This window comes from Littorina saxatilis, linkage group LG3 (genome assembly GCF_037325665.1).
Source record: "Littorina saxatilis isolate snail1 linkage group LG3, US_GU_Lsax_2.0, whole genome shotgun sequence".
NCBI lineage: Eukaryota > Metazoa > Mollusca > Gastropoda > Littorinimorpha > Littorinidae > Littorina > Littorina saxatilis.
The window spans coordinates 39,526,888-39,540,833 of record NC_090247.1 but is presented as its reverse complement, the minus strand read 5'-3'; the positions used below and the strand labels follow the sequence as shown (position 1 = coordinate 39,540,833).

Genomic DNA, 13,946 nt, shown 5'->3' with positions numbered 1-13,946 from the left:
CATATCTACTGAACTCGGACAGCCAAAGCACAACAACCAGCCAAAATAGATAATACAAACATAGGACTTACTTCATGGTCCTGAAGGGGTTGAACTTGATGTTGAAGAGAAGAACAACCAGCCCTGAAGCGTTACGTTTCTGCCTGACCAGCGCTAGTTGCACCGAGTTGGGCAAAACCTCTCTCATCTCATCTGTGTTGCAGTACAGCTCGAAAGTAAACTCGTCAGTTGTCTGCATAGCTGAAAACACAACAAACCGTTCAACAGCAAACATACAATTTTTTACAGAACACATCAAGGTTCAGTAACCGGAGTTCTACAATGACATTTTCACTGCTTTGTGTAATAGTTTTACACAGTTTAACTGAAATGGCTGTTTTCACCAATGTGCAAACTACAGTGGAGTCCGGGTACAACAAATCTCAAGGGAGATACATTTTAGTTCGTTATATCAGTAATTCGCTGTAGAGTTTTCAACCCTAAATGGCCTCAAGACAAGTTTTCCCAATCACCTTCAAATGATCGTCCCATCGATCTTTCCTTGGAGAGTACAATCTCTGCATGTTTTCAACAGCTTCATAATATAATCCATAGAGAGAGGCAAACTAACAGCGGGAGGTGCATGAAAAGCGTCAGTTTTCACGATAAAACTTTGACTCGCTCATTCACGAGACATAACTGCACTCCGGACTGTTCACAGTGTTGAGCAATTTAGGAGACTTCACTGCCTGAGGAGAGTATTGATTCAAACGAACGCGTGGTTCTATATCGCGTCACGACGGTCACGGATCGGAGAAAAAAAACAGTTCCAGATTTCGAAACCATTGTTTTTAGCAAGACAGACCACATGTGCACGAGCTTCGCTGACGTACATCGCAAAATGTCATGACGTCACCACAACTTTCGGTTTTGGTTCGATCTGTTCCGTGCACCTCCCGCTGTTAGTTTGTTCAGAGTTCGCTCATCACGCGATGTGCACTTGTGTTTGTGTATTTTTGTCTTTGGAGACAATTATTGACATCAGTTCGTTGTAGCCTTGTGACTTTTAGAGACAAAACAGCTCTGGGGCGATGAAAACGTGTTTGTTAAAAGAGGGGTTCGTTATGCAAATGAGTTCAAAAGGTTCGATGTAGCTGGAAAGTAACAAGTAAGAAATAGAAGGCTGTCTGCCGGGAAATCAATGGCAGTTTGTTAAAAGAGGGATTTCGTTATACCCAGGTTCGTTATAGCTGGACTCCACTGTACTGCTTTCACCTACAATGGCAGAAGGCCCCGGGTCAATGTCGACTAAAACTGGGTGCACTTCCTGTAGGCGTTTTTCCTGAATACAAGGAATGCACCATGTCTTTTCCTGTAGCATTTTGCCAATCTCTCTGAGAGTCATGTGATGCCTATAGCCACATAAGTATAATTTGATATTTTTCAATCCTTTTTTTTTCTAAAGGAGCTTCGATTCAGTGTTGCAATTTCCTGTCGAACCGCATTTTTGATGTCACAAGGGAAGCAACTATGAGATTGAGCAGTGTAGTACTTTCCTACAGGAAGCACGCCTACAGGAAATGTGCCTGCAGGAAATGCACCCCCTTTTGGTAGACTTCGACCCCGTCTGCCCTACCATGAAGACTAAATCAAAATGGACCTCAATAACTGTCTGGTACAGGTGTTACGGAGTGCCCGAAGCACAAGAATTAATCACCTTTGGAGGAAGTGCCAATCAAAAGGAGTGAGATTTTAAAGCTACTGTATTAATTAAATTAGCCCTCTACAAACTGCGATGTGAACCCAAAGGTACACAAGAGCATATCAGGTGACAACAGTAGCCAGACCCTATCACAAACAGTTCTCCACGTCTCACGGTGGTGCTGTCTACTTATATACATGTATGTACCAAAAACGTCAAGCTACTTTAACAATTAAGCTCAAGCTCAAGGCAGGGAGACAACTCCGTCAATGCAGAGCAGCTGCCTGAGTAAGGGGGACTACTGCGTCACCATGTCACACAGCGAAGGTGCATTTTGCTGAATCAGAGAGCGTCATCATAGCTAGTTCCTGTGAGTGTGGAGACTCAGTACCGAACACACACGCATGCATGCACTTTCTCTGTCCCTGTTCCTCTCCCGCCTTCATTTCTTGAAGACCCCACCCCTCCATAAGCGCTGACCGATCTCTTTCACATGAGCATGGTGGATTTCTTGTTCATGGTCACCCACACATACACGCATCAGTTCACCTAAGCTTCATCTGGTCTCTCTCTCTATTTACTCTCTCCAAGAACGAAACTCTATGGACCCTTCCAGCTATGAGAGCTGGCCGACCTAATTGGCAAGAGCATTGTGGGGTTCTCGTTCTTCAGCCCACTCCCACTAACACCCATACTGAGGCTCTTAAACGCTATCTCTTTCTCTCTCCGTTTACTTCCTCTCTCCAAGAACATTGATCTCATGACCCTTGCAGAGCTCTATCAGAGGTGGCCGACCTGTCTCGCAGGAGCATTGTGGGGTTCTCGTTCTCCCCTCTCTTTCATATAAACACCCCAACACCCCCCCTCCCCCCCACCCCTTTCTCATTCTTCTCTCTCTGTCAATACACACACAAACACACACCCTCAAACCATCCCCCCCCCCCCCAACCACCCCTCTGTCTCTCTCTCTCTCACTGTACTCAATTTTCACCAAGGACGACACTCACAGGACCTTCCCTGCTCTGAGAGGTTGCTGACTTGTCTTGCAGAAGGTTCTCTCTCTTTCACACACACACACACACACACACACACACACACACACACACACACACACACACACACACACACACACACACACAAACACACACACACACACAGGGCCGGACCCAGGGGGGGGTTCCAGGGGTTCCGGAACCCCACCCCTGGAAAAAGCATGTACCTTGCTTTGACTTTTACTAGTTTTAGCACCAAAACAATGCTGCTCTTAACCCTCAAAACAAGGCCCAGAATGCACCAGATTGCACAAATTTTAACCGTTTTTTAAAAATTTTCTGGGGGACCATGCCCCCGGACCCCCCTAGTTCGCGCGCCTGCTTTGCAGGCGCGCGCTTGTGGCTTCGCCACTTCGCTGATTTGCCCCCCCCCCCAAAAGGAGGAACCCCCCCCTTACAACTCAATTGGTCCGGCCCTGCACACATGCACACACACCAACACACACACACACCAACACACACACATACACACACACGTACACACCACACATACACACACGTACACACCACACACACACACCCCTCCCCCACCACCCTTCTCTCTCTCTCTGTACTCACTTTCACCAAGGACGATGCTCCCAGTACCTTCCCTGCTCTGAGAGGTGGCCGACTTGTCTCGTAGAAGCATTATAGTGGGGCTAACGTTCTTTTGCTGGGACCCCACGCTGGCAACCACACCCGCCAGCTGCACCTCCAGACGTTGTTCTACGCTGTCTCGCGCCTGACACTGTACCACAGCGCAGTTTGAGTCGCGCACTGGATGCGACTCCGGGATGCCGTAGACAGGGAACAGCCAGCGGATCTCTTGAACGCCCTTACCTTGCGTGGAAGACACTGGGTAGCTGTGAACGTCAAGGTGAATGTGAGAGGGGGATTGTGCAGAGCTGAACAGGTGTTTGGTGACAGGTGTTTGGTGACAGGTGTTTGGTGACAGGTGTTTGGTGGTTATAATTCAGTACAGTGGAACCCCCCTTTTACGAACTTCAAAAATCTAAGAAAATCAGGTCTTAAAATGGAGGTGAATTTACAGAGGCTTTAATGAAAAGAAAATCTGAGAAGGGGGGGTCTTAAAAAGGGGGTTCCACTGTATACAGAAATCGAACATTTTAGTAACAAATTTTCATTTGATTAATATACTTACCCAACTCACATATAGCAATTTACTTCAGTCTAATGCTAGAACGCTGTATCGCATCACATTGGTAACAAGGGAGGCAACTCTAAACAAGTCGCGTAAGGCGAAATTACTACATTTAGTCAAGCTGTGGAACTCACAGAATGAAACTGAACGCACTGCATTTTTTCACTATGACCGTAGTCCGCCGCTTGTGCATAACGGTGTGAAACTGATGAGCCTGTTCAGCGGGGTAGTGGTTTCGCTGTGCTGCATAGCACGCTTTTCTGTACCTCTCTTCGTTTTAACTTTGTGAGCGTGTTTTTAATCCAAACATATCATATCTATATGTTTTTGGAATCAGGAACCGACAAGGAATAAGATGAAATTGTTTTTAAATCGATTTCGGAAATTTAATTTTGATCATAATTTTTATATTTTTAATTTTCAGAGCTTGTTTTTAATCCAAATATAACATATTTATATGTTTTTGGAATCAGAAAATGACGAAGAATAAGATGAAATTGTTTTTGGATCGTTTAATAAAAAATAATTTTAATTACAAGTTTCCGATTTTTAATGACCAAACTCACTCATTAGTTTTTAAGCCACCAAGCTGAAATGCAATACCAAACCCCGGCCTTCGTCGAAGATTGCCTTGCCAAAATTTCAATCAATTTGATTGAAAAATGAGGGTGTGACAGTGCCGCCTCAACTTTTACAAAAAGCCGGATATGACGTCATCAAAGGTATTTATCGAAAAAATGAAAAAAACGTCCGGGGATATCATACCCAGGAACTCTCATGTCAAATTTCATAAAGATCGGTCCAGTAGTTTAGTCTGAATCGCTCTACACACACACACGCACAGACACACACACACACACATACACCACAACCCTCGTCTCGATTCCCCCTCTATGTTAAAACATTTAGTCAAAACTTGACTAAATGTAAAAAAGAGCTACCTTGACCCATAAACAGGACAAAGTCACGTGACTTCCTGACCTTGCCACCATATTGAACTCATTTGCACGAAGGCGTAGAAAAAAACTTCCCTCTTTTTTTAGAACAACCCCATTAGCGGGGAAGGCGGGAGGGAATTAACTATGTGAGTTGGGTAAGTTAATATTAATCAAATGAAAATTTCTTACTAAAATGTTCAATTAAATTACATATCTTATCCCAACTCACATATAGCAGATTGCTAATAACAGGATTCCTGCAGGGCAGAGCTGATACAATTCAATGAGTTTTCAAGGACATTTCCAGGACCAAATAAATGCTTTTCAAGGACATGATTTTCCTCAAATTAATGCAAAGCACCAAGCTTACCTTCAGTTTTTCAAGTCTGCAAACTATTAGTCATTCAGTAGTTGTTTCCCTTGCCAACTTCCGGGAAGGGAAGCAACTACGGGTGACTAGTAATAGTTAGTTCGTCTACTTTCGTTTTCACTCGATCTTTTATTCTCCCAAAATGTGTGTACTGTATTTGACGAAAAAAAAGGGGGTTGCATTTTTGTTTTAAATAAGATAAGCTGCTGACGAAATGTATAGGCAACAATTTGGAAAAATCAAGTACTTTTCAATGACTATTTAACAAAACTCTATTTTCAAGCACTTTTCAAGGCCTGGAAAAGGTTTTCCAATTTTCAAGGAGTTTTCCAGGGTTCAAGGACTCTGTACGAACCCTGATTCAATGAGTTTTCAAGGACATTTCCAGGACCAAATAAATGCTTTTCAAGGACATGATTTTCCTCAAATTAATGCAAAGCACCAATCTTACCTTCAGTTTTTCAAGTCTGCAAACTATTAGTCATTCAGTAGTTGTTTCCCTTTCCAACTTCCGGGAAGGGAAGCAACTACGGGTGACTAGTAATAGTTAGTTCGTCTACTTTCGTTTTCACTCGATCTTTTATTCTCCCAAAATGTGTGTACTGTATTTGACGAAAAAAAAGGGGGTTGCATTTTTTTTAAATAAGACAAGCTGCTGACGAAATGTATAGGCAACAATTTGGAAAAATCAAGTACTTTTCAATGACTATTTAACAAAACTCTATTTTCAAGCACTTTTCAAGGCCTGGAAAAGGTTTTCCAATTTTCAAGGAGTTTTCCAGGGTTCAAGGACTCTGTACGAACCCTGTAATAAAGGCAGTGGGATGCTCAATCTATGAGCTGGGCAATAATTTGCCCTGCTGCTACCATTGCTGGTAGTGCATTGGAACCGTCCTGTCGCGCGCTGGAAAAGTCGCACAGGTAAAGGTTGATAGAGAGCTCCTACGATCTCCAGTAGGCGGAGTCAAGGACTTCAGGATATCCTACCGATTTTAGCACAAACGTAGATATGTCCCTATCTACCCTTGTGTTCAAAGTCGATAAGAGTAGCTTTGCTTATGATCTTAAAACCACTTGTATGAGACAGGAAGGAGCATAGTGATAAAACTGGTCAGATTCATAATAATGGGTCGCCCATGGCGAGAATCCTATAAAGAGGAAAAACTATAAGACCATCGGAGATGGTTGTCCTAGCTTCTGATGCCTGACTAAGAAATCTGGCCGGAAACAGAGTGAGATAGAGAGCCTCTATTGAAACCTACATCTCCCTGAAAGCCAAAAAGTGTGTGAATCTCGCTACCTCTGCGCGCTGTAGCTAGGAGTTAAAGGGAGAACGTTTCGCACGTAATGTTTATGAAGGCTAGCAGAATGTAGCGGTTCAAAATCTGTGGAGCGTAGAAACTCCGATACCAAAAGACTCGGACTTGTCTTGCTGTGATCTTTTGTATTGAACCCTATCTAGCATATGGTCTCTCTGTGAAAAGAGACCTGTCCTCATATAATGCGAGCTAAGCAAGTCACACTAACAAGATTAGGGAGAATTTCTCATAGCCTAATTCACGTAAGGCCTAGAAGTAGGCCCATGTTCTATCGCGCACAGTCTGGACAGAGCCCAAAGGAGAACTGTCCAAGATACAAAAACACTCCCCCCCCCCCCCCCCCCCCCCTTTCTTTCCCTTTCGGCGTTATCTCAAAAGGCTAATGAGTGAGGAGGAAGGACCCGTTTGCGAGAGTGTGACAGAATGTCCGACTGGTCTTTTCAAAGAGAAGGCTGAAGTTCTGAGAGGAAATCAAGCACCAGTGAAGACAACCGTTGTCCTCAATGGTTAAGGGAGTGGTATCAGTGAGAGCTAAATACCCATGTCCCTACATGCTGGCTTGAAATAAAGAGGGCGAACTTCTGTTAACCGGACATGTAGCCCTCGCGGGAGCGAAGTACTACTGAATTTGAGTGTGAGTAAACGACAGTACGATAGCTGAAAGGCCGCAGCTTGAAAGTTAGAAAGAATGCCTGACAGGCCCGTATTCAAAACAGTCACCCATCCCGGTAGTAACCGAGACCGATGCCGCTTAACCTCGGTGGTCGGAACGAGACCGTGTTGCGGCCTTTTGCTGAAAACGAGAAAGATTATGCCGAGGCTGCAAAGATGAGGGTATACTTTCCCTGTTGCAAAATCAGGAGTGAAACGTCGGGAGTATTGAAGTCTAGTTCTATGTTAACTCAGCCCGCAATTGGGAAAGACACGTGAGGGTATCAGTAACCTGATCCGCTCTCAAACCATGCTCCTATCGCTCCCCGTCCCGAGGGAGGGGTGCGTGAGCATCTTTTGAGTTTTCAGTTTCCCGATGACCGTAACGCTAGAGGCATTACATAGAGTTAGTTCTGAAGCCTTGAGAAAAATATCCTCAAGGGTAAGAGAACTGGCCTAGGGATAGAGAAGGTCTCTATTATACCAAGGTTTCGTTAACTAGTAATTCAAGTGCTGGAAACCTGAAGTTGGGTAAGCGCTGAGGGAAAAGGTAAGTTGTACTGACCCTCCCTTTGTGCGAAATTTGGCACCGCCTATATTGCCGCTAGAAAGCGTGCAAAGAGACGTGAGAAAGTATCCAAAGCTGAATCCCTGAACTGGAGTGCCGTGATTCAGCCTTCAGAGGAAAAGAGGGGTAGGCGCGGTAAAGCCGGAAGCCTATACTGTGACCATACTGTGACAAGTGTGACGTCACTTCGATGGCTTAGCCGAGAAGGCTTGAGAATTTAACAGGGCGAACAAATGCGTACTATTATGCGATGTAGGAGAAAACTCCTAGCACATTGCAAAGTTAAGAAAAATCCAGGGGCCGCCGCAGTGAAGGCTACAAAAAGAGTGTAGCTTGTTAACTCGCGGGAGAAAAAAAGGCCCTGAGAGGCGTAATGCCGAAGTTGAATCACTGAACCACAAGGAATGTGATTCTATTTATCATTGGCAAAAACATAAATGTTCACTGTCTTTTGCATATGGGGAAAAAAACAAACCCAATGCTAAAAGCTTCTGTGCCAAACCTAAGGTTCGCCACATGATGGTGTCCTTAGTTCTTTCCGTAACCTCTTAAAATGAAACGCTGAAACTATGGAATTTTCTGCGAGTTCTTTGTGTTGCCCAGCGAAAGTCGCTGACAGAAGCTGCTACCGTAAGGGGTAGGCTTCGCCGGAAATGTTCCGTCTGAGAGGTTACGGACAGTGGCTCAGTGACCCTAAAGATTTTTGAGTCAGAATGTGCACCAGTAAGTTGGACATGTTCTGGCGAGCTGTCGGAAAACCAAAGCTTATGACTCTTATGAGAAAGCGAGCGATTCCGTAAACCGTAAAAGCTGAGTTTGCTTTAATAGCTTGACTTGTTTTTCGCCGCTTAGGAGAAAAATTAGTGGCCTTAGCAGCTTCATCCGAGAAGGCGGAAAAGAAGAGGTATGCAGCTTCATCATAGATGGGCGTACATACCGCAAAGCTGCCTAAGCCAGAGGGTCTAACCCTATGTGTGCTTGCTTAGCTTCATTATCTTGCCTAATCTGAGGCAGAATGTGGCAAGCTGAAGCAGTTCCTGGTTTCTTGCCAGAAGATGGGGAGGAATGCAACGTAGCGTAGACGTGCGAACACTCCCCTGGTGAACACAAAAAGCAAAGAGTGCCGGAGTAGATCAGCCTTTTACTTGTACCTTGAGCCAAGCAAATTCTGACCAAGCAAGCAACCCTCTGTGAAAGGAGAAGTCTAAAGTGACTCAAAGGTGACTTTATCTTGGATCCTAGACCTAGAGAGAAAGAAGAACCTGCGCGCGTGCACGGAATGTGCAAAGAGAAGCGCTGGGAGGCTCAGCTGCTCAGCAGACTTTAGCCAAAGTGGCTAGCAGCGTCATGACATCCGTCTCCCCCGCGTCACGACGAAACTCGAATTGGACAAGAGCAGAGGAGATGGAGCGTGAGAGAGATCTTTGTAAAGTTTCCAAAAGAGAGGATAACTCAAAAAGATCATGTGCTTATTCCCTCAGAGACAAGAGAGAGGACTCAGTATAAGGTACAGCTCTGTTCTACTGTAGCCGTCTTCCCTAAGCGTAACCAGTTCCGTTGTGCACGGAAAAGCAGCACGCGGGAGGGCAAGTGTCGATGAGGTAATAAAAGAGGCCGTTGAAGTGACCTCTGGCAGGTACCCTGAGAGAGAGGAGTGGGATGCTTCACATGAGCAAGCCACAGTTTGACTAAGTCCGACACCGTACTGTAAGCTGCCAAAAGCGGCACTGTGTCAGTCGGTGTGTTGACTTGCCGTCGGTTGAGCTCAGAAACTTGGCCATATAAGAGGCAACAGAGGGAGATTCGCAGATCCAAAAGGAACGCGTTTCTCCCGAACTGAGTGGAAGTCAACCAAAGCTGAAGGTGGTGGTACGGACAAGTTGCCGAAGCAACCACCCCTTCCTCAATGTACAGCGAAACTACTTCCGCTGCCTATGCTAAAGCATGGGTAAACTCGGATAGTAGCCGAAAACTGGTGTCTTCTTCCTGATCGGAAGCACCGTAATCCGAACCGTAGTCCTGCACATCCGTGCATACCGGAATTCCGCTACCACACTGACTGCTATAGTCTGGTGAAGCTTTACCGGAAGACACCCGTAATGGGGAGCTGTAATGGTCACCGGAAGTTGGTATCTTCTTCGTCTTGAGCGGAAGCACCTAACTCCGAATCATAGTCCCGCACTTCCGTGCATACCGGAAGTACACTACCGCCGTGGCTGTGGTAGCCAGGCGAAGCGTCAACCGGAAAGAAAGACACCCGAGGGATTTTATACCCAAGCGGTGTCCCCCTAGGGACTGCTTCCTGCCCCCTGGGCGGAAGCGGGGAATGCTGTGCCGGTCTGGCCCCGTACGATACGAAGGCTGCCGACGGTAGCAAATCCCCTGTTCGATCAAAGACCGAACGCGTATCTGGGCTCCTACCCTGTACCAGCCGCCCGCGCGAGCGGAACAGCATAGCCAGGGGATCGGAACTTTCACTCTCTGCCCGGCACTCGGGTGGAGCTACTTCCTCCAGGATACGCCCTTCGCGTTGGCCGGAGAACCCAGCTACTGACGAAGGATAAATACCTTGAGCATAATCAGGCCGAAAACCAGAAGAGGCCTGAGTACGCAGAAGAGAGACTCCATCGCCCGCATCAAAAGCTGCAAGCACATCGGCCGAAGTCACTGTAGCCGAGGGAAGGACACGCACCCTGGCCAGGGAACGCGTTTCGCCAACACCTGGAGGCAAAGACAAAAATTCTGCTCTAGTCGACGAAAGCTCTGCTGAAAGGGAGGAAACCTGAGCACTCAAAGGGCGGAGAATAGCGGAAACATCCTGTTTAACTAACAAAGCTAGAACCGGAAGCAACCGGTACAGATTCTGAAGGCAGAATCGGCATGGAGGGAGATTTAGGCATGTCAATCTTAACATCAAAAGAATGTTTGGACGAAGGGTCTAAGACGTTCACAACAGCTTGACTAGAAGAGCCTTTCGGCTTACGAGAAGGCTTCTTAGCAGGAGAAGGCTCCGTCACTTGCTTAGAACTTTTCTTCTTACCGCTATCCGACATGGCGGACGAAAGCGTGTAAAAATTTCTAAGTGCAGTCAAGCAATAAAACGACAAAAATATGCAAAAATGCTCACCCCAAACACAAAGTAAGAGAAGAGGGACGTGCAAGGAAAACCAAGGTGAAGTCTGACCCAAGGAAAAGTCAGACGAAAGGCTGAAAAGTCTAAGCGAAGCAAAACATGTCCGTAGCCACGGAGCGCTGAGTAGAGAAATGAGTTCAATATGGCGGCAAGGTCAGGAAGTCACGTGATTTTGTCCTGTTTATGGGTCAAGGTAGCTTTTTTTTAGAGTTGCCTCCCTTGTTACCAAGGTGATGCGATACAGCGTTCTGGCACTAGACTGAAGTAAATTGCTATAGGTGAGTTGGGATAAGATATGTAATTTAATGGAGACAGTGAGCGGATAGAACTGATAATTAAGATACATGTATATAGCTGCAAACTCTTGATCACATAATACACTTTTATATCAACATGCATACACATATACATACATACACAAAATGTGCATAGCAGCTCCAACAAATCATTAGTTTCTGATCCAAGACCCAATAATTTAAAAGGAAGAAGAAAAAGATCTGTAACTGAGGGGACCCGGGTAGGTCAGATGGTAGAGCACAAGACTTGTGATCCAGGGTCGCGGGTTCGAATCCGGGCCTGGCCGGACACAGGTCAATTTTATGTACAGACCCAGAGATGGTATCTAATTGTCACACCCCTGTGTCACTGTTGCGACTCATCTCGTCATCGGCGCTTTTCCGGAAATGACCTGCGCTTTGTTGGAATTCCAACAATGGCCGCCATTTTAGGAATTCCAACTTTGCGCTACGCGATCCTAGAAATGTACCGCGCGCGTAGTGAGAATTCTGCTCTTTAATTCTTAGAATGCGATGTAAAATGATACAAGTCATGATGGCCCATGATGATCCTTGTGTTTCAAAGTGATCAATGCTTAGTCTTGAAAAAGCAGATGCATTGTATAACGCACCAAACCAACCGAATTACAAAAAGCAAAAACACTTTTGATAACTTCGGCGGGCTGTAACAACACAGTTCAACGACCCATCCCACTCGACCAAAACGCACCAATTTTACGTAATTTTTAACGTTTCAGATCTTACATTTTACAACAACAAAAACACAACAAGAGTGTCAGTTCCGATATAACTTTTCACTAGTAATTATCGATTGTAATAATTTTTTTACTCAGTCTTAACTGATTATATATTAAACTCACACAGTCTCTCTGGGCTGCAGTTATACGTCCCTTTACTGAGTAGGCTCTTGTCACTGCATGGTAATCTAGGCTCTTGAAACGTAATGTGCAACTTGAGTCAGTCTGTGCGCTATATTGATGTGATTGATTGTTGCAAAATGTTGATTCAAAATTAAAGATGATTTCAGCCTGTTGTAACAAACTAACACTCTACTCTGAGAAAAAAAATCATTGTGTTCAAAATAGATCGAGACAGCAGCAACTAGCTAGCTGCATGCGCTAAGTGTCACTGAGAGAATTGTTACACACACCCCCAATTCAAGACTTCCCCTGTATAAGACCTTGCTTTTTCATATACCTTATTCATGACCTGTGAAAAGGGTATACTTTTTTGTGCCAGTCGAAGGGTTGCCATTTCTAGAACGAGGCAGCTCGTTTCCAGAAATACGGCGCTTTGTTGGAAATCAAATGAGGTTTCGTGAAATCCCGATTATTCCAACTCTACCCCGGATTCTTACTTTGCGCCCAACATCACCACAGTGGCCCGTAAAAGCCCTTGGTCATTCTGCCCTTATGGCATGCAGACGGCTGATACCACCTAAACATGCATACACTTTGTGTATCTCATCAAAAGTCAGGGTAAAACCTGGGAACATGCCCCTGTGACAACCGAGCTGTCTTGACAATTAAGGCAGACAGCACCCAAGTAGAAACACAAATACAGCAGCAAATAAATAACAAGTTTTCACATGACATGGTGAAACACCAACAAATCAGCTTACCCGTTGTCATCTTTAGGCACATAATCCCAGCAGGTTCCATCCTCTTTGGTGATGATGACAGTGCAGAGAGCTTCGTACTTTTTCATCAGCACGGGTGCAAAGCTGAGGGGAATGTCCAGGGTGGTCTTTGGTGCCACTCGCAGGACTGTCTTCATGTTCTTCAGCATCAGCAAGAACGGCTGTCGTTGGTCGCTCACACGTAAGATGTCTGTGTTCTCCGTGTAGTCTGTGCAGGAAAAGCAGAGACAAAGAGTTCGGTACAGTGGTCCCTTTGTTTTTAAGGTACAGTTTTTCAGTCTGTCAGGTATCATCAGCATGTCCTGTGCTCTGTCTTCAGGTGTGTATTTTTTTTACGTTTCAGCTACCGGCTTCTAAGGTTAATGTTTTTATTTGGTCCCACTTCATTTAATCTAACCAAATTATCCGAACCAGCGCCCTTGGTTTTAGTGAAGAAAAATTACCATCAGTTCACTCTAAGACATAATAATAATAATAATAATAATAATAATAATAATAACTGGACATTTTTAAGTGCGTAACCTATGGCTCTATGCCCTTTACAAAAGAACATATACAGAATAGAACAATTAAATGTACAACGTACATAAAACAATTGTAAATCATACGGACAAAAATAACCACATGTACTGTTCACACAGTATTCATATGTATGCTATAAAGGGATGTCTGCTTGTCATTTACATCGCACTTCCTCCCCTTCATTAAGTCTGCGGATCTACTTCCATTTCAGGACTACCTCTCTTTTTAGGAGCTATTGATTTCACATTTTGAAATATAGAAGGGTTTCGTAAAACATGCAGATCACTCTGATCTTCCACAGAAAAGAACCAGGACTGAAATGATAAGTTCCTCAACAGTACCCGTCACAAACACAACTAACATAATAAAAATGATAATAAATCACTTTTCTATTGCGCAAGTCCCGATAACAGCTCCATGCGCTTTACAATTCCAATTCAAGAAAAATACCTTTCAGCACAACATTTGCCACGACAGGCGTGTCCATGGGGTTGCGGAAGGGGATGATGAGGGTGGTGTTGGAGCCGGGACCAGTGAAAACCCTGACCGGGTCCTGGGGTAGTGGCAGCAGTCCCGTGCCGGACGCCACAAACACCCACTCTCCAAGCTGTTGGAAAAAAATCAGGGAACATTTTT

At 45.0% G+C, this 13,946-nt stretch overlaps 1 protein-coding gene across 6 annotated transcripts in view; it reads right to left on the bottom strand.

Annotated features, from left to right (window-relative positions):
- Window positions 1–71: 71 nt before the first annotated feature.
- LOC138962351 (cilia and flagella-associated protein 47-like) overlaps window positions 72–13,946 on the bottom strand; it is a gene marked incomplete at its 3' end in the record, with an annotated part of 125,380 nt that continues 111,505 nt past the window's right edge. For all 6 annotated transcript variants that reach the window (XM_070334137.1, XM_070334131.1, XM_070334133.1 and 3 more), the window contains 4 exon segments: window positions 72–240; window positions 3,292–3,575; window positions 12,771–12,996; window positions 13,761–13,917. In XM_070334137.1, coding sequence (XP_070190238.1) covers window positions 72–240; window positions 3,292–3,575; window positions 12,771–12,996; window positions 13,761–13,917 — 836 coding nt within the window.